We start from the raw sequence: 20,507 nt of genomic DNA on the forward strand, positions 1-20,507 counted from the left end.
ATCCAAGGATGAAGATGCAGCAATTCTGGTCCTGTCCCGCGGTAACACGAGGGGGAGCCCTTGCAGTTTTCAATTAACAGGGACAACGGTAATACGCCTTTTTCTACCCCAAATACAAAGGCTCAGTTCCTAATCAGAAAAAAAAAAAAAAGAAAAGGCCTGGAAAACATTTCTTCTCTTCCTCACATGGAGACTGCTTCTGGTTCAAACAAGTGCAAGCCACAGATCACTAGGAGAGGGGAAGGTCACTTGCTACAGATCCCCTCCCCACACATCCCCACTTCTGAAGAGGGGCCGGGGTGGACCTCAGGCTCATTTTTCCACCTTCTCACCTGATCCGTCATTTCAGCGCACTCCAAGAACGCTGGGGAAAGGTGTCGCTGGTGCCTGAGTTGACTCTGAATAGCCCTGTGGCCAAATTTTGCCCAACAGAAATGACAGAACAGGGTAATGTCTTTAACCCTCGTTAAAGGATCCTACCGCAGGTGATGTGTCAACGGGGCTCACAAAACCTGCTTTTGAGGAGTTTTGCCACTTTCAGGAGGACAGCTTTGGCCACGGGACCACACGCGTGGTCTTCACCTTCGAAGAGACACAGCAGATTTTGCTCTCCCTTGCCACCCATTTTTAAATAGTTGAGCAGAGAGTATTTTGCTATTCTATGCACAGTACGTCACTATATATTCTATAATTCCATTTCTATGTTCTGTTTTCAGGACCAAAATCAGTACTAACTGCAAGTGCACCTACTGCAAGATTTTAAAATTATTTATTTTTTTTTACAAAATGCTGGTGTCTCTCTCCTTGGGAGGGATTACAATCAAAAAGCATCTTACTCACCAGTCACTAACGTACTTCTGCTACACAAGCCTTCCTTCGTAGTTCTGCATCCCAATTTTCGTTAAAGCATTCAACAGCATGCATTTAATTAGCGAAACAATTCCATCTGTTCTGTGAGTCAATACTGACAACTTTACTGTTAAAATACACGTATTTCTCTCAGTGCAGCTGTGCTTAATCTGACAGGGAGGAGAAGAACCTGCTGTGCTCAGAGCATCGTCTAGTGCCCAGGCTCCCACCGGGGGCTCCCAAAGGCCTCTCAGCCCCATCCCTGGCCACTGCTGGTCCCTGGGACCCCTGAGTCACCTACATACCCTAAACACAGGTCTCCAAAGGCACTTCCACAGAACCACTGGTAAAAGACCCCTTTTTTGATTGTTTGCCGAAGTTTTGACGAGTGACACAGAAGAATGAGCTCAGATGAAAACATGGAACGGGCGCCAGGGGCTGTGACAAGCAGCAGGACACTGGAATGGAGACCCTAATGGGGGACGGGGCAGTGAGAGACAGCTAAACCTTGTCCACCAGCAGGCACTACCTCCCAACCTCGGTACTGCCGACTTTGTCCTCTCCCCCAAGGCTGAGGTGCAGGAAACCAGGCTCTCCGGCTCTCCTGCAGCAGGAAGCCTCCAGGGCTCCTCTACTCCTGGGTCTCCCTGCCAGGGAGCCGCCCAGCCCGGCCTGTCCCAGGTCTCTGTCACGTCGCAGTTATTAGACACTGCAGTGCCGTCATGCTCCTGACGAGCTCTTGCAGATAGAGCATCTCCTTTCAGCTTACAATATTATGAAAATATGGAAAAAACGATGAGATAGCGTCTGCCCGGCTCAGATCCTGCCTCAGCCATAACCCAGAGGGCAAAGCTTAGCTCATCGCAGGAGATAAAAGGTAGGACAAGATATCCAAAGTCAACCGCAGGTGAATCCCAACTTCCCAGCCTAAGAAAGGATGATCTAAGGGATAACTGTTGAACTCAACAGGAGTGGAAATGTAAATAAAGTCTGGGGGAAAGAAGGGACCAATCATTTAAACCAGGGACTTGGAGCAAACAAGGAACGTTTTCCCCCACTGATGTCCTAGATAAATTGTATACTGATTCTGACCTGGGGCTGCTGTGAATCCATGAAATATTTAAGGTTTTTCCACCCTCACCTTTTGATTGAAATGGCTGCAAAGGGTTTTACTTGTTCCCAGGCAGCAGATGAATTTTAACTTTTAGTTTTTCTATAGAAGCGGCAGTCTTGTTAAGGTTTGGCATTTGAACACTTACACCATCAGCGTCGGATGCATCGTACCCCCTCACCAAAATGCAGGCAATCAGGAGGAACACACTGGTTCATGCAGCACTCCATGAAACCTTCACTGCAAGCAGTGCGAGCATGCAGGTAACAATTAAATCAGTAAGAAACAAATCAATTAATCCAACAGGAGTGCAATAAGTTGGCCCTGAAGCAAGTCAATTGAATTAACAAAGCAGGACAGTAAAGCAGGTTAACAGAAAAAAGTAAACGTAGAGTCATTCAGCAGACACCAAGATGTCCTGGTTCCAGCTGAGCCCGAAAGATTTATTTATTTATTTATTACCAACTCCTGGCCACGCAGCTCCCCCTGCAGCCAAAGCTCCGCGGGACCTGACCCCAGAGCACTGCTGAGAACTGCTCAGTTTATGACTTGAGGCCCCTCTTCCCTTAGAAAAGCTCATCTCTTCATGGACGGCGGGCAGCGTCCAGGGAAATGAGGCTGACTGGGCTAAAGCTACTGTTCTCTCTACTCCTTTGAAACCTACTGCTCCGCTGGCGGCAATTCACGCCCTTCTGCACCCCACATCCATAAACTGTTCCCTCGGTTATCCCGACAAACTCACTCAAGTGAACATTTGCAAGCCTCCAGCTGCAAGGTTGAACCCAAAAGGCATCATCCATGACAAGGGCAGAGATGCAGAAATTGCCTCCAAAGGCGTGCGTGACACTTCATTAACACCCACCCCCACCCAAATGTGCTTCTGAAGTGGCAAAGTTATGCTTAAAAAAATAAATACATAAAATTTGCTAGAAAATTACACGTGTGAGTTGTAAGCACGATGGCTAGTGATCTGGCTGAGATCACTACAAAGAGACTGTGTGAAGTGTAACACAGGGGGTGCTACAGTCGCAGCACAACATTCTCCTAGGAGTGAGGGAGACAACCCGCACGGACATAGTCGGCTCACTCCAAGAGCAGTAAGCCGGAGGCAAGTAAACCTGCCACCACCACAGCACAGGTTACCAACGAGAAGATGGTGGTGCCACCCGCCAAGTGCACAAGCAGAACACCAACGGGCTGTTCGTGCACAGCACAACGCGTTATGTTAGAGCACTACGGCAGAAAGCAAGAAAAGAGCTTTTATGCCACAGAAAAAAGGCTCGCATATACCAGCACGTGAGCAACTGAGTTACTTCTCAATACCACCATAGCTTCCTATTTCAAGTTACCTTCCAGGAAATAATGCAAATATGCTCATTTTTCTGCCAGCAGCCATCTACCTCCTCCTGTTCATGCATTTCTGCTTGTCTCAGAAACTGCTATTGGCCAGTTTCAAAGGACATGAAAGGTTTGATTATAAAGGTAACACGGCCCTACATTTTCCCCAGATGAAAGCCTCCCTTTCTTTTTAGCCCCCAGCCTTTGCCCCCGCTACAGCTGTCAAGTTCTGGAAACAAATCCACTTCTCCGTTCAAGACAGATAGTTCCCCGTAGGTCAAAATTGTGTAGAATATACCGGGCACTTAGTCATAAAATCATGTACAACAGTAACACCCCTATATGAAATCGATGACTGCAGCTTCAGTCCTCCCGAGGTAAGAACATACTAACCCCCTTTTGTGAAAGAGGGGAACAACGTCCAGAAAGGTCACGAGTTGCAAAAACCATACCTTGTTTTCCAAGTCCCAGTTTAAAGCCAGAACAAAATACCCTTTGCCCTCGTTTAAAAATAAATGCTAAACTTTCCAAAGATGCTCCCAGCCATCCAACCTACTGATCTAGTCCAGCAAGTTACGGAAAGCCCAGCAGAGGGATGAAGTCCCTATGAATGCATCAGTCCTGCACATCATGACTTGTTACGACAGGCTAGGAACGCAAACGCCTTCTTCAGGCAGACCAGAAACAAGTACAATTCCTCAGCCAAAATCCTCTCACTTGGATGCTACAGCAGCCCTGACTCCAGAATGCCGTCGCTAACTTTACGGAAGGTACCGTGCTGAAAGCGGCAGCCTTTGGTGGGTTGTCAGTTTTGACCATCCATGTTTCAAAGTACGGGCATAAGGAGAGAACCTGCATTGTTGCCCATAACGGGCTCATGCCACAGGGGCTGGCAAGTTCTTGAAGTCTGTCCTTCAAATGAAAGGAAGGGAAAGTCGTTATGTAGCCCACGTGCATATACTCCACATGAAAAAAGGGGACAGCAGGGAGCGTCCATTCTCAGCACTGGGCCAAACTTTAACTCGCATGAAATGTTTCCCCTTCCACCCCTACTCTGACCTCTGCTCCCCTCTCCAGAGTGCCACGTGTGCAGCACACCAGAGGCACCTTATCATGAACAGAGACCACAGATGGTAAGCACCTGCCTAGGCCACGGGGGTGTCCCTGCTAGCTATCACCTTCAGTCTCAAGCAACTTCCAAACAGAAGAAAAAAAAAAAAAAGACAGCACGTTCCAAGGAGAGCAACAAAAATGAATCATTCGACAAAATTTGAAATAAACAAACTGTTTACACCAAAGAACATCTGAGAGTTACTAGCCAATAAACCATAAGCTTTTTTTTAAAATACATTATTTAATCAGTTTTCTTTAAGAAAGAGATATTTTGAAGCTCAAATTACAATAAAGTACAATCTTCTAGATCTACAGTAGACAGCGCTATAAACATCTACCAAACCAGGTATCTTCATGGTTGCTCCTCTGCTGTTACTGTTATTATTTAAGGGAAAGAAACTCAAAATCTCCTGTTAACACAATCCTGTCCTAACTCAGCTGTTTCACCATAGAACAGAATAGGACAACAGCCTGTTACCACAGTCCTCTCCCAAAACACAGACCAAATGTCAAGCAGGAGCAAGACACTGTCATGATCACGCACTAATTCAACTTTTTAAAGAGTGACACGTAAACTGGAGCAGCTGGTTGGAGGCAAAAAGGGTGTTGCTCCTTTCCCACAGGAATCACAAAAAAAATGCCGAAGTCAAACTGCCATTGAACTCATGTTCATTCAACACATTCAAGCAAATCTGAATTTACGTAGGTAGCTTTGAGTTCACTTTTCCACCTTCTCCTTACTTTCTCCCTCTTCTCTCCGTATCCAATGGTTTCTTTCTCCCTTTTCTTAGCCCGCATTATCCCTTCATCGTTTCTATCTTCAGTTACTCGGACCCAGTGGGATAGAGCCACACCACCGCTCCTCTTCGGTCTTCTGGCATGGTCAATACTGTGGCAAAGGGCAAATCAATAGCGCTGAATTAGTACTGAGAAAGAAAGAAAGAAACAGGTCAATTCCTCAGAGAGTTGTTTTGTATCTTTTAAAGGCCATTTTGCATGGCCTTTAAATTCAAAAAGTACACGTGAGCTTCCGCAGTTAGTGTAAAAATGCGATCGAGCCGAAAAAGTTTCAACGCTTCTTGGTTCCAAGTGAGCAGAGGCTGATGAAGCACAGCAAGCTGCTGTTTGAAAGCTGCTGCTCAGCTACTCAGACATAAAAGCAGACATCAGGTGTAAATTTCATATTTATTATAACAAAAATTATGACATGTTCATTTGTGCATTCGGCTTTAATATAACTCTTGGTATGTAAATGTTCTACAGCAAATGAGCTCTATACAATCATGCTGGTTGTGGCAGCAGTAAGGAACACAAACAAAACGTGTCTGCAAAAGTAAGGAAAGAAAGAGACCAGAGGAAAAAAGTGGGTTTCTTTAAATGGTCTACACCATCTCGGCTCTAGCTAACTTGTACACAGCCACGCAGTCCGTTACGTTCAATGACCATGGCCCAAAGAGTCGCTTAAGAAAAAAGGTCAGTTTTGAAGGTTGTGTCCTTAATGCCAAGGCTACAAAACATGGAAGCATCACTATACAACACTGAGCTATTTACAGGAATTTCCCAATCAGCTGTTCTCTCAGAGAAAATTAGTGAATCTCAGTGACTTAAGTCACCTGAAAGAGTAAAGCAACTCCTAGGAGTTAGTCTCCATATTCTACAAATGTCTATCATTTTCAAGACCAAAAAAAGCCTTTTCTCTCAAAGAAATACAGTATTACAATATTACTTAAATCATTTAGCACTGGCTACTGCCCTGCTTTTCAAACAAAACAAACAAGCCATTTTAAAAAATATTACATCATCATCTGTTTCCCAGCAATATATTAAACCTTTTTATTATTTTTTTTATTATTTTTTGTTTTTTGTTTTTACACGTGATATGTTAAGGGAAGGTTAACTATTTTAAACTTTACCGGTCAAGCGTCTCTAGAAGAAAGTCAGTGAATATTAAACCTAACAAACTGAAAAGCTGCAGTTATCTGTAGTGGCAGGATAAGGAAAAGGAAGTATACAAAGGAAAAGGATAAGGAAAACCCCTGCTGTAATGCGAGCCCACTGGGTCCCACACTCAAGTCTCCTTGTTTGTTAGTTTATTTCTGAGCAGTAAATAGAGTGGGTCATAGTGGTGTATCGTAATAGTCTGCCAGGTGGTCCGTCGGACACTGCCGCTGCTGCTGTTGCTGCTGCTGCTGCTGTTCCTGGTGCTGCTTCATAATCTCCTTGACTTCTTCTTCAAGCTCTGGTGGGATGATGAACTGGTCGTCAGGATCAGGCTGTGCTGGAGCAGCAAAGTAGCCCCCTGTTTTTCTGAGCGGCGCATCCGTTGCAACTTCAATTAAGTTATGGCTCCTCTCTTGTGGAGCCACAGAACCGTTGCCCCGCCGGCGCCCTATTGTGCCCGTGGCAGAATATTCAGCTTTCCTGGGAAGGCCAGGCTCGTCTTCATTGGCACTGATGACGATACCTTCGTCGCTGGCTTCCACCGGCACTTGGAGAAGCTGCTTCTCCTTCGCTCGGCTGCAGTGGATGTCCACTTCCACTTCCACGCGGCTGCCGTTGGTGAACACCCCCTCAATCGGCTCCTCATCATCGCTGTCAAGGCCGTTGTCGGAGAAGGCGCTGGAGAAGGTGGCGCTGGAGAGTTGCCGCTGGAAAGAACTGGACAGGCAGACGGGGTGCAGCATGCAGCGCTGCTCCCCCGGGTAGGCCGGGCTGTTCTCGTTCATGGCTACCTGGGGAGGCTCGTCGGAGGCTGTGGACCCCACCTCACTGCTCATTTCGGAGGTGGAGATCTCGCTGCTGATCTCCGAAGCCATGCCGCTGCTCGAAGACGGCATCCCAAGCGCATCTGTTGGCCTGTCCTTGATGACCACATTGACAGACTGGGGGAAAATGCCTGGGCTGGGGGGTGGGACCCCATTAAGTTCACAGCAGCAGAAGCTGTCCTCTGTGACGTTGAGCTGAACCACGACAGCGCTGATACTGTCGTTGCAGCCGTAGCTCTGGGCCAAAGTGCAAAGCTTCTTCGCGGCTGCCAGTGCATCAGGCACATTTCTGACTGCTTCCACTGCTTCATCCATCGAGAGGCTGTCCCACAGCCCCTTGCTCCCCAGAATGAAGAACTCATCTTGTGGAGTTAGGGTGATGGACTGGACGTGAGGACGCGGCACCACACTTGGGTGAAGAAAGGTGTACCCCAAGATTCTTGTTGAATCTGTCACGCCATTCACTTTGCCATCCTGAAATTAGAGAGGAGAGGAAACTGGAAACAAAGCAGACAACGACACACAGCACCTGCATCTCCTTGCATTTTACTGATGGCTGGTTTTGCAGTACCCCCAACACCGCCATTTACAGACAAAAAGACAGAAAAGCAAAGTGACTTGCAAGGACGTGACAGAGCTGGGATTAGAGCACAGCAATGGCTGGTTTGCCATCCCGCGCTGTGCCTCCTACACCCTACTGATTTGTCATCAGCATCACCTATGCACAGACCAACAAAGCAGAAGTCTGCAACAAAGAGCCATCTATTCTGCTCCTGCAGCTGCGAGAGCCAACTGGACTAATGTTTTACCAGTGAGTCAGACTTATCCCTCCTCCACCCACGCTATCTGGCTGTATACAGGGCAAAGCCACACACAGCTCCATTTGATACAGGGGCAGGTCATTCAGTTATGACTCTTCTCTTGCAGCTGTAACAATTGTACATTTCATCTTGGCTCATCATTTTGGAAACAAAAGTTCATTTAAAAAAAAAGAAAAAGACTTTAAATGAAGCATGCAAGTCAAATGCAGCAGAGAGCAAGTCTGCATTTCTCAGTCAGCTGAGTTGTAGTGAAATGTTTTACATGCCCCAATTACTTACTACGTTTCCACTTAGATATGACATTTCCAAGGGGAGGAGGAGTAATATATGAAGGGAAAAATTACAGTAAAAATGGACGTATTTGAGAAGTAAATCCCAGTCACGTCCAAATCCCAGGATCCTGTCCTGGTTAGAATCCAAGCTGCCAGAATAAGCAGAGCAAATGTCTGAAACAGCAACTCTGGCTATCTGTCAGCCTGCTGGGGATAGCTGCACCCTGCTGATTGTGCGTTCGAGAAGAACAACAAAGGTGAGGATTCACACTCATTTGGTCCAGCTGATGACTGCAGTGGTTATTATAAAGCCGATAACCACAGAAAAGTGAACCAAGACTAAAAAGAGCTTCCCCTTTAAAACCACTGAGAAGAAAAAAAAAACCCTTGTCGGCTTGTTAACTTCCCCATTAGAAGGCTGACAGCAGTGATAAGCCATCAACATGCGTGAAATCAGTGAGTCATCTTTTAAGATTCATCGCAGAAATCTCCCTTTTCCTCTATGGAACAACATAACGAGCGCGCCTCAGTGCTGCACACTATGTTGGAGTGACTCCCTTCCAACTTGTCACGTTTGAGATCCCAGTTGTCACCTTTCCCTGACAAGATCAATAGGCACACGACTTATTCCACACACCCCACCCCCCCTACACACACATGCTCATGAGCATACAGCAGTGAGTTTTCTGCCCTTTCCTCCACCATCAGAAGGATTCAGTATTTATCTGTTCCCATGTATGCGTTCCACAAGGCAAAGCAAAACTGACAGCAGTGGCTTCAAGCTTGTAAGAAGGGAACAAATACTTTTCTCTCTCATGGTTCAGCTGACCACAGGATGGGTTTTCCTTTTGGGCAAGTGCTCTCTTCAAGAGCCGCCTGTCAAAGGGCAACTCTGGAAACACAGGAGCTCAGACAGGGAAGTCAGCCTGCCAGGAGCAAGGAGTCTCCTAAGGGAAGGATGGCACTGCTTCAAGTGCTCTGCCCTCTCATCCTTTTCGATTGGAGAGGCTCTTCAAGACAGCTCCAACACTGCAATTCCTCTCCCCACTAGGAGGAGGATGTCTGCTTTCCTGTTTCAATGCAACATGCTCACAGTTGCTCACTCCCTGAAGCTAACTAAAATCCAGCATGGCAATGGGATGGAAAAGCAACTTGATTGCATGCTAACTTAATTGCATATATGAATCACCTTGAAAGGAAAAGCGCAACTCTGGAACCATACCATTAATACTACCTCTTAGTTACTAATATCGACATGTAATTTCATGCATTGCTGTGCAAATACTCTCCAAGGAAGTTGCAAGTTGCAACAGCCCCTAACCGTTCTCTAACCTCTGTGATAATGGCCTTATGCTGCTTAATCCTCTTCAGCTCTTCTTCACAACTCATCATGTAACACCTGGACAAAGGCAGAGGTTTCCCATTCCGGCAGAGAACAGTTTGGCACTTCCCCACGTTTGCTGAGGTTAGCGTGAAGCATCCACCAGGGTCCATGGGATCATGTTTTATATGGCAAAGGACAGCAGAGCCTCCAAGTTTTTGTCCAGCTGTTCCAAGTTTCCTGGAATTTAAACAAAACAATGATTGTTCCTTAATTGGAAAACAAGTGTTACGGGTACTACGCAGAAACAACCGCCGTTCTGGAACCACAAGCACTCAGGGCATTGACTCTATTGGATCACTGGGACAGAAACAAGAGTCTCCACTGAAAACTGCGACACTAGAGAAATCACGTGCAACTCTCAGGCAGTGTGTTATTTACACATATATACAGACGCTCAAATCTGCTCAATTTTAGAACAAAAAAAAATCTTTGCACTTTTAAGACTCACACGGTTGTCTCTCTCCCTCTACACCTTGAAGACATTTGTTTTAAAGGTCAGATTGAGGGAAACAGAGAGGGTTAGAGAAGTACTGAGGACTATCAAAAAAGAGGTTCCTATTATCCAGCTGGTTTCTTTGGGTTCTGAAGCTACAGGTTTTATTATAAAAACAATAATTCTAACTGTAAAAGCTCTATTTTTGAGCAAAAACAGAAAGCAGAAGTTCACTGTTTTGTGATGTCTTCAGAATAATGGTCTTAAAGTATGAAATGATAACCAAAGAGCACAGCGGCTGTTAACTCCACTGTAAGAAGGCACACTTCTCATTTATCCTGTCAGTTACTAGCCTGTTAAATAGGTTCTTAGAAATATTTAAGCCTGCTGTTTTATCAGGAGTCATAGTGAAAAAAAAAATATATTTGCGGATAAAACAGTTTTCAGAAGTAAATCTTTTTAGTAAAAAAGTTTTCAGAATCCTGTCATTAGAAGGTAAATTCACTTCAATACTAGATTGTGAAAAAAATCCCATCCTTCCCAGTATCTTGTTTATCAGGGCCTTCTCCTATAGTAATTAGGAATTACAGTAATTAGCATGTTAATTACAGAGGTTACTAAATTTTATGCTAAGGCTAGGTATAGCTGGCAAGAACTTATGATTTAAAATCCCAGTGAAAGAATGCGCAACTACATCTGTAACCAAGCTTCAATGTGCTTTTTTTAATTTAATTTTTTTAAAAATACACTTCAGGAGTGTTGCATACCATCTGTAATAATCCTCAATGAATGGTTAAACACTGCTGGAATGAATACTATTTCTTGTTCTCCAAAGAACTGGTTAGCTTATTTTGACTTGAGACAAGAAAAAAAAAAAAGCTGCAGCTTTCTGTAGGAATGCCACATTCCTGTGGAATTGCATTAGTAGTAAACAAAACCACTTGATAAGTACTTTCGATACTCAAATTTGTTATTATTTTTGAATGTTTTAAGTATACGTCAACCACCTTCTCAGCTACTGGTCTAAAGCACAGTTATAAGCAATTATGGGAAGGAAGCATTTTCTCTCTTGTAAGGTTTAATACCACCCTACTGCCCCCATCTTTCCTGAAACAGAACATTAGTATTTTTCCTTTCCACAGGTGCAGCAATTGAGCAATAAGCAATGCTACTTTTAACTTGATCCATTTCCTCAGTCTCTAAGCTGCTTATTTGCTTTCTCTTTTGTTTCCCTGACCTCTTCGTTCTCCTTTGTTCAATTCCCTTCGTAGTCCTCCTTCACTCGGTGTCTCCCCAGGCACAATTTCTTCTTCTGTCAAGAACAGCACGCACGCAGGTTTCCAAACCACTACACAGAGCTACTATTACACTCACAGCTATCGTATCACAAGCTATTTGGATGAGTCCTGCTCAAATAATATTCTAAGGCAGAAGGGATGACAGGAGATAGACACTTCTAAGGAGTCAGACTACATGTTTTAAATATATGCGTAGCCTTAAATAACCTGAATTGGTACAGAGAAACAGAAAGGATCAGCCCAGGCTTTGCAGCCAGTCGTAGTAAGGAAGTTTAAAAGATGACCAAGAGATTCATACCAATGACTTGATTACAGCCAACTATGAATTGTAAGACTTAAAAAAAGATACCAAAAAAGAGTAAACCTCCACCCACCACTTCGTCATCAGCATTTAGTAACTGCAGGTAGATTTGTTGTTTGGTTTTTGGTTTTGTTTGTTTGGGTGGGGAGGTGTTGGGGTTTTTCTCCCCACACCTGAAAGGAACAGAGGGCAATATTCACAAAACAACCAATAAAAGAAAACAATGTAGTCAGATACCAAGGCTTTTTTCCCCCCTCTCGCATTTTTGTGAAGCAAGAAAAGAGCAGGTGTCTGACCTGAAAGCAAACAAACTGCCTAGTCAGCATACACAAGGTAAAAAAGGGTTTCAGATCCAATACTCACCTCTGCATAACGATGAAAGTGTTGATCATGTATTCCTCCTCATTTTTTGTTTTCTGCAGCTCTTCTGCTAAGATGTCGCTCATTGTGCACTGCAGCAGATACGGCACTTCCACGTTGCGGTCACCATCAAAAACACCATAAAGTGCCTCTCGGTTGTCGCAGAAGTTATTGGCTGAAAGTGCTGCCACACACAGCCTAGTGAAAAAACAAAACAGGAGAACATCAAGGTTGCCACCCACTACTAGTTTCTCATCTCCGTCATTCTGACCAGAGAGAGACAGCCTGGTCTGAGAGCTAGTTTTAACCACCTCTGTTCACAGGTATTTCAGGACCGCTTTCTGAGAATGTGGAGAAGAGTGTGGAGAAGAGTCAGGCCCATCAATAGTGGTAAGATGTGGAGAAAACTATACTGGAAGTTGAAGCCAAGCCCTAAAGATTCTTCCTCCTTTTCAGCATGTGAACAAGTCCCCTATTTGTAGAAATAGGGGGAAAATTATCTGTGAAACAACATGAGTTTAAACGGCACTTCCCCCTCCAAAAGCCATCCTTGTGATTTAACATGCCGATGACCAAGTTGTGAGTTAAATCAATTAAGTAAAGGCTTGCTGGCACTCCCTACGGAAACCTAGGTAGCAGAAGATTTCTAAAAAGGTATTTAAGGGACAAAGAAAGATTCATCACACTGCCAGCAACACAGAGACTAGCAGACTCTTGGTACATTATTTGTCAAGTGCTGCCTTAGTCACAGGAGCCCTGCACACTATGAATATTCAGCGTTTTGGCCATTCTGCCTCTTCCTTTAGTATCTCTGATTTGCTTGGTAAACATCCTTTGGTTGAAGATAAAGAAGCTTTGCAAAGAGGAAAATGCTTTTAAATGCTCAGATCTTTTGCAAGTACCAGAGTCTTGCATAGACAAAATTGTCAGTTACACTTGTATCTTAGCAACTTCCCTAACAAAGACCAAAGTGGAGAGGCAGGCAGGGGCCCAGTATACAAATATAGAGTCATGGCATGGCCTCTGCCTTTGTGAGGCCCAAAACCCCCAAACTTTCACTGAAAAAAGGATTTATTTGTATCAGCACAGAGGCGCTCTGCTAAGATGCACGTATAATAAAAACCATGCCAGGTCGTACTTGTTCTTAACGCCCGACGCTTCTGTGTAACCGTGACTCCACACCGCCGGCGCTCCTGAAGCATCACCGGCTGAGGGCTGGTCGATCTTGAAGCAACGGATATTGCTGCAAGGAGAAAGGAAAGGGGAAAGATGCAATGGATTGAAGTCCTGACATGATGCAGCTTAAAATGTGAAGATAACATCTTTTTTTTTTCCCTCCCAGTTCTTAGTAATACATTTAATAGAAGAACATGAAGCAGGACATCCAAAGTGGTTACTTCTATGTGTCTGTATACAAAGAACAAAAAAGCAGTAAATAACTGAGCCTCTCTGAGGGTGCCAGCTGCACTATTTTGTTTAGCTGGCTATTCTTTCCCTGCCCTCACCCCTGAGCTATTTGTTTCAAACCTGTCCCAGTAAGAATACAAGGCAAATTTGTCACTAGCTTGATGAAAGCCAGTACAGGGAAGTGATTTTTTAACTTGTACATCTCTCCCACCCATTTTAGTAACAAGTCTCTGTATTCTTTTCATTGTACTCAAATGAAAGCCACTGTATGATCCATGGGAAAAAAAAAAGAACTAAAAAAGAAAACAGAAATTCTTTAGAAACAGCAATGTATACTAACAACCTTCCATGAAAATGCCCACAAAACAGAAACTCGCTCCATCCTGGTCCTGCACCAACCTTCAAGAGCCAGCCTGCGGTCCTGACAGCAGGCGTAGCCCTTCTGCTTTCCCCAGTTGTGCCATCCAATTTTTGCTTAGGCCCTTGATCCTCTACCCTCCAATTTACTACCAACATAGCCTTTAGCCTGAATTTCATATATCTCACGCAGTGTAGTAAAGACTTAAAAAGGGCCCAGCCCTTTCTGTTTATACCATTCTCTTTGCAGCCCTGCTTTGCTGGGGAGAGATGACCTCCCCCCTGCTCCCTTCCAAAGGCAGGGAAAGCAGCTCCCCACACGCTGCAGACACTTCAAAGGCACCCGAACCTTTCATGAACCAAATGAATCATAAAAGGACACAAGCAGAAAGATCTGTTCACTCTGAGCATTCATTTTTCTCTATCCAAACCCCCACCTGACCTGAACACACAGAAAAGTCTTTTCAGCGCTGCACAGCCTTCCTCAAATAACCTGAAGTACTGTCACATCCAGTTCGATTTCTTTTTACGCTAATAGTCAGGATGTACATCAGCGAGGTCAGATTAAAAGCAAACAAATGACATAAATAATGTCTGAACCACTGGTGTTTTAGGCCCTTGGTTTTGCAGCCCTCTGTGTGACAAACAGGAGGCAAACATCGTACCGAGAGCACTACAAAAGATTATCTGACCCCAAATCAAACTGGAAACCTGGATCTCTTCTAAAGTAGCAGAGATTTGAATTCTGTCTGCACCTGCAAGACACTACACACACAAGCAAACATACTTTCTTTGCAGATGTCTCATTAGAAGGCACTTATCCTCCAGGGCAGAGGAACTTGGATCAAATAAGTTTTTCTGTTTGTTTCTTTTTGAACTGGGTTGACTGACCCCTGGTTTCTGGGTAGGTCAAGGACCCAGAGTTGTCTCAAGGCTTCCCAGCAGTAGTGACAAAAGCTACCTCAACGCATTGCTTTCAGCTTCCTCAGTGGCACCACTACAAATAGACCACATGCCTGAAAAGGAATGACAACCAGCAGCACATCATATGCAGGAAATATGGGCTAAGGATTGCAGACTGCATGGTTTATTTCCCCCCCAATTTAAAATGACTGCTACAATAGAACTAGATGCTCTTTCCTAAAAATCAGAGTAGCAGCATCTCTTTCTTTTTTTTCATTTTAATTGCTACTGAAAATTCCTACATCCAATAAGTCACTTGGCAACATCCTCCTAAGCATGCAAGACTCCTTTTAAGATCTCCATGCATATTCAGAAAGCAAGCATGCATGACAGGACTCTTCTTCTCACCAGCACTGAGAACACATATTAACCTACTACCTGCTTGAATCCTGCCAGGGCACAGATGGAGAGCTGCCTTTTGCATGCAGAAGGAAGATATAAAAAGTACCAAGTGCACAAGTATTTTTGTGCCTGCCAGAAAAACCAAGTGAAAGGAGCACCTCCTCCCTCACAGTCAATTACAGCAGTACAGCCTAGAAGTCAGTGTAGTATATCAGCACAGACACTAAGAAGCCCCTCAGGAGGCCTGAAACACCTGACTGTGGCTAATGAATATTAGGAAAAAGAATAGACTTGAAGTCTTAAGAATAATTTATTTAAAAAAAAACAACAAAAAAACAACAAAAAACCCCAAACAAATAACCAAACAAAATGTACACACAAGAAGGAAAGAAGTTTTCTGTGAATTAAAGACAACACATACACCAGTGAAAATATGGCATGTAACCAGGCCACTCCACCCTTCTACTACTTAGGACTTAAATTTGTACAATACTGCTATAGGGCACAATGCCTAAATACTAAAGTGGCAAGAAACTGGCTTACCCATCTTGTCTGCTGGGTTATAGACAAGAAAAGCTGATCTTTCACTTTAAGATTCAACACAATTCAATTAGCTTTGTAATACATAAAATTATTTCTCCCCCTATGAACCAACATTACACACTGCTTCTTCAAGAAGGTTTCCTGTATACAATAAAGCAGCTCTTGAAACAGAGGAATGCCCCTTTTCTTCACTCTCTGCTGCAAAACATGGACTCTTGTTTTTATCTGTGAAAACTCATCATTATTCAAATTTCCATTTACATTTTATAAAATCTGCTGATTCAAGCTAAAAGCAAACTCAGACTGTAAGTTTCCCTTGCTTGCACAGCAGATAAGGTTTACTACTCCAGTGTCTGATCTTAACCATTTAAAAGCAAACAACACAAAGCAACTGCTCAACCCTTAAAAAGTAAATCAACCCTTCTTGGAATCATTCAATATTTAAAGATCGAAGAGACTTAGAAGGAAACTCAGAGCTGGTGCAATTCCCTTCAGGACTTAAGAAAAGCTCAAGGCGGCACTGCTGTCCACAGATGATATGTTTTAATGCAACAGTTTCCCAACACACTGCAGAAGGAGGCACAAGGCACTTGGCAAATTTCAGTTAAGGATAACACTTAAGTCCCAGGGCAGGAAACAAACAGGTAGACAGGAAGAAAACAGAGGGTCCCAGAGCAAGGGAACCAGCTTTGCTGCAAGCAGAGTGGGAGATGCGAGTCTTCAGGAAAGGTTTATGTATGAAAAAAAAATAAAAAAAAAATTTATTTCTAGACCAAAAGCGGAGGTATGAAGGTTAACAAGAAATAGTATATGAAGAGGTAAAAAGCAGCATAATGGCTGAGACAGACCCAAGCAGATGAATGTGAGCAAAAAAGTTAGCAAGCAGCTACTGGCATCTTAATGGTGGAATAAAATAAGTATTTCGACTGAATCTAGTATCAGAAGTAAAATGGAGATCAAACTGGACCAATAGTGATGATACCAGACTAGCAGACCCCTTCAGGAGTTACAGCTGAAAGCAACTGAACTGACGTGGGTAAAGTTATCCTCTTTAACGAAGCATCAATTTCTGAACTATGCACATAATTTGTTAGTTTCTGATGCAGTGACAGTGGAGCCATACTCCTTGAAAGAGATTTTCACTTCTGTGTACTGTGGTTTTGTCACATCCTAGTGACAAGAGCTGTTCTGCCCCCTCCCCAGCTCTGTAAGGTAACTTACTTCAGCAGCTCTAGGGTTTTGTGATCCAAGGCTAATCTGGGATTTCCAGTCAGGTCCAGCTCTTGCAGTTTTGGAGGCAGGTTTTCAGGCAATGTGACTTCACTCAGTTCATTGCAGCTTAGGTCCACGCACTGCAAAAGGAAAGCAGCCAAATAAGGGAGAGAACTCAGCTGTCATCAAGATCATACAAACGTTGATTAAACGTAGTAATGCATGTTTCATGAACAATAAAGGCTGCAACTGAGACCTAAGACCATTCATTTCATTTAAGTAAGTGGTTCTTACAAAAGAAATTCATATGGCATTTAGCCATCTTACCAGATGTCTGGGACACCTAGAAATATGTTCCCTTCATTTCCATCTCTGGCCAGGTGTCATCTAGTTACAAACCTAGTAAGTTTTGCCTGCTCTTTCACAAAGATGGTCAGTGTATTTTCAAGTATTTAAGAAAAAACGTTACTGACGAAACCAGTCTTTTAATAGATAAAGGAAATGGAGATAAACACAGTTGAGGCTTCTAAGCCACTGGCATAGCAGTCCCTCCTCCTAAGTCAGTTAAACCAGCACGAGCAGGCTTTCAGGAATTCAGTATTTACTGAGGGATATTAAAATAAGCAGGGTTATGAATGTATGTGGAGGGGAGGAGGAGTACAGGCAAAGGAAAAAATATTGGAGTAGTTTTAACCATGGTTTTAATTCATGTGATCTTAGATGGATTTGTATTTAAATATGAAGTCAATAAAATGAGTGAAAAAAAAATAAAGCTTAAATATTTCAGAAAAAGTACGATACAAAAAAGCAGAGACACTCGCTGGCTATCCTCCAGCCAAGCACAAATTAGCTAGAACAAGTGCATGAGAATGACAAAATCCCCCAACAAACATTATTTAAAGCTGCATATCCAGATGAAGGTCAATACACAGGGAAAAATATGGCATTTTAGAACAAAACCAATTATCTAAACCCTATCAGGACCACCTGTGTAGCATGTACCAAAAATTGCCAAAAAAAAAATATATGAGAGGACAGAGCAGTCTGTTATTTAACAGAGGACAGAAAAACTACCCACATCTTTCAGAAAGACCACTTTCTACTTTCAACCTCCAAAAAGAGAAAGACTTCCAAAACTTTAATAAAACAGAAAGCTCAAAGGGGTGTGGGGAGGCTTTTCCTAGCTGCACATTTTGACCATTACGTAATTTCCATTGATACAAGCAAGACACTTTCATTTTTGTAGATATATTCAGAGAAATGGTGTCCTGAGCTGGAAGAAGGTAACCTAGTAAAATCTGGAAAAGAAATATCTCCTAACACTTTATTAAATACACCCAATGGAAATAATGAATTTCCGACCCAAGTCTTGAATCCTGAGGTTGTCTAATATGGAGGCCTTATTATCTATGAAGAACAAACTGCTAATGTTATCTAAGCCTGATAAGGAAATCAGCGTTTAAATCTGTCAGGCAAACAAAACAGTAGACAGCTTAACAGAACAGTTATTCCAGCGAGCTTTTTTCTTCTGCGCAATTCCTTGCTGCTTCCGGAGAGCCAGTAATTATTTTGCAGATTAAAGCAGCTGCCAGCAGGCCTTGCTGTGTTCAACACCTCAATGCCATTACAAATTTGATGGAAAAGCATGCTGGAATAACAAGTACAAAAATTGGTAAAGTAATTTTATTGTTCTCATTAAATGCCCAATACGCCAAAGGTAGCAACACTCTATCGCAGATTGCTTGGTTCCTAGGCACTAGTGAAGACAGCTTATTTATCAGGTTAGGATTTCTTAGATTTTATTTGTACTGCTTGAAGAATAGTCTAAGAGGGGCTTTCTGCATGTCTATGTTGAATTTAGTCCTTATTCTACTCCCCAGGCAAGCAGGAAACCGTATTTCCTAACTGATCCCAATTTCCTTATGCATTATTTTAATGCAAGCTGGTTCAGCCCCACCCATGCAGCACTGGAAGAACAACTCCTGCAGCTGCACACAGGATTTTGCACTGGGTGGGCCAGATGGAAGACAGGGTTTAATATTCAGCATTTGCTTACGCTGCATTTACAGCTTTGTAACTGTTCTGTTCAAGGCTGGAAGGGACCTGAGTTACCTCCAGTTGCAAATGAAGGCGGCCATACTGATACTAACCTATTTAACTAGGACAAAAATTAGCAAAGATTGAGAGCTTCGTCTTTAAGATACTACTGCAACTAGATCTTCACTCCTTTCAGATCTCAAGGTAATGCTCCTGTGAAAGATAAATTTGACCAAAAACTGTGACAAGAAACCTCCGTATCACCCTCACCGCAGCAGCCCAAGAAGACAACCATGAAAGAGAAGCAACTCATCAGTCAACAAAAACTGGATGATAAAGTAAAGCCAGGTCCCAGGTGGGAAAAGCAAGCCTGGGTCACTGAGCTCTGCTCAAGCAGTAAGGACCACTCAACTGTGAAAGAACACTGGGACACTGGGTAACAATTAAAAAAAAATGCCCTTTTTTATTTTGTAAGGCAAGGAGATTGAAGTCAAACAATGGCTGTAAGGAAGAGTCTGCTGGGGCACTGACTCGGGTGTGTGTACTTCCAGCTGCTCAGCCATTTGCAGAAGACATTGCAGTGTGCACAGATAAACCTAACTCTGAAGTATAAATAACTGTCATAAAATACAATAAAACCCCTAAAAAATGTGTAAGTTATCTCAGAGACATCCACCAGGCTCTTTAACACATAGGACAACATGTAACTTCTGTAGTCTTGATTGTCGTGTGTAAAAAAGGCTTAGAGACAATTTTAGCACTAAAATGATCTTGTGTTTGGAAATCCTGAAGTTACTGCAAGTGTAAAAGCATCATAGTTTATATCAGCTTTCCTTATGAAATTATTTCAGACAGCATAGTAACTGCTGCTACTAACTGTTCCAGTATCACTGACTCTAAAAACATAACACGTTAGTCTCCCAGGCTAATTAAATACAAAAGCAAAAGAGCCATTACCTCAGGTAACAGAGTCTCCCAAGAAGTTTAGAGCGCTTGAACGGCACCTCAGTTAAAATTAACCATTAACTATGATATAATCACAGAGATGACATAAGACTATACACCTTTGTGCTTTGCTACAAGCAAGCTTATTTCACGAAATGACCAAATCCATACTTAAGCAATAAATTCTAAACTCACTTTGGCACATTTTGAATTCTGTCACGTACCTAAGAAGAGCTCCGGTTAAGATACAGGCAAGCAGCACAAGCCTGACCTCCAAACTGACAAACACCAACGCTGACCTAGAGTAATCACCAAGAGGCCAGAAGAACCCCTTTGCCCAAAACCATACCTTCCTATCTGGCAACTATATGAATTCATCTCATGTGAGTCAAAACCAGGCTTAAGTACTGACCAGGCAGCTTCTTTCCACCTTTTGGAGTCAGACCTAGAGCACTGTGCCCTCTTAGATGAAGTCACGCACGCTATATCCCTGCAGTCCCAAAACAGTTAGTGATGTCCATGCCTTTTTCTTCTGCTAAAGAGAACTATATAACCAGAGGGAACCAGCTAGAAGAAACTGCCAGGTCTTCCAAGAGCATTTTTCTGCTAAGTGTTGTGGCAGAGTAACACTTTAAATACTGATGCTTTTATAAAAC

The 20,507-nt window shown here is 43.2% G+C and overlaps 1 protein-coding gene across 1 annotated transcript in view; it reads right to left on the bottom strand.

Annotated features, from left to right (window-relative positions):
* Window positions 1–5,577: 5,577 nt before the first annotated feature.
* PHLPP1 (PH domain and leucine rich repeat protein phosphatase 1) overlaps window positions 5,578–20,507 on the bottom strand; it is a 141,184-nt gene continuing 126,254 nt past the window's right edge. Inside the window, exons 13-17 of the mRNA XM_074576106.1 lie at window positions 16,879–17,009; window positions 13,184–13,288; window positions 12,049–12,243; window positions 9,602–9,830; window positions 5,578–7,650 (exon numbers count right to left, since the gene is read on the bottom strand). Of these exons, the coding sequence (XP_074432207.1) occupies window positions 6,529–7,650; window positions 9,602–9,830; window positions 12,049–12,243; window positions 13,184–13,288; window positions 16,879–17,009 (1,782 nt within the window). The 3' untranslated portion in view covers window positions 5,578–6,528. The remainder of the gene's footprint in view (window positions 7,651–9,601; window positions 9,831–12,048; window positions 12,244–13,183; window positions 13,289–16,878; window positions 17,010–20,507) is intronic.

Source organism: Larus michahellis, chromosome 2, assembly GCF_964199755.1.
Source record: "Larus michahellis chromosome 2, bLarMic1.1, whole genome shotgun sequence".
Classification (NCBI taxonomy): Eukaryota; Metazoa; Chordata; class Aves; order Charadriiformes; family Laridae; genus Larus; species Larus michahellis.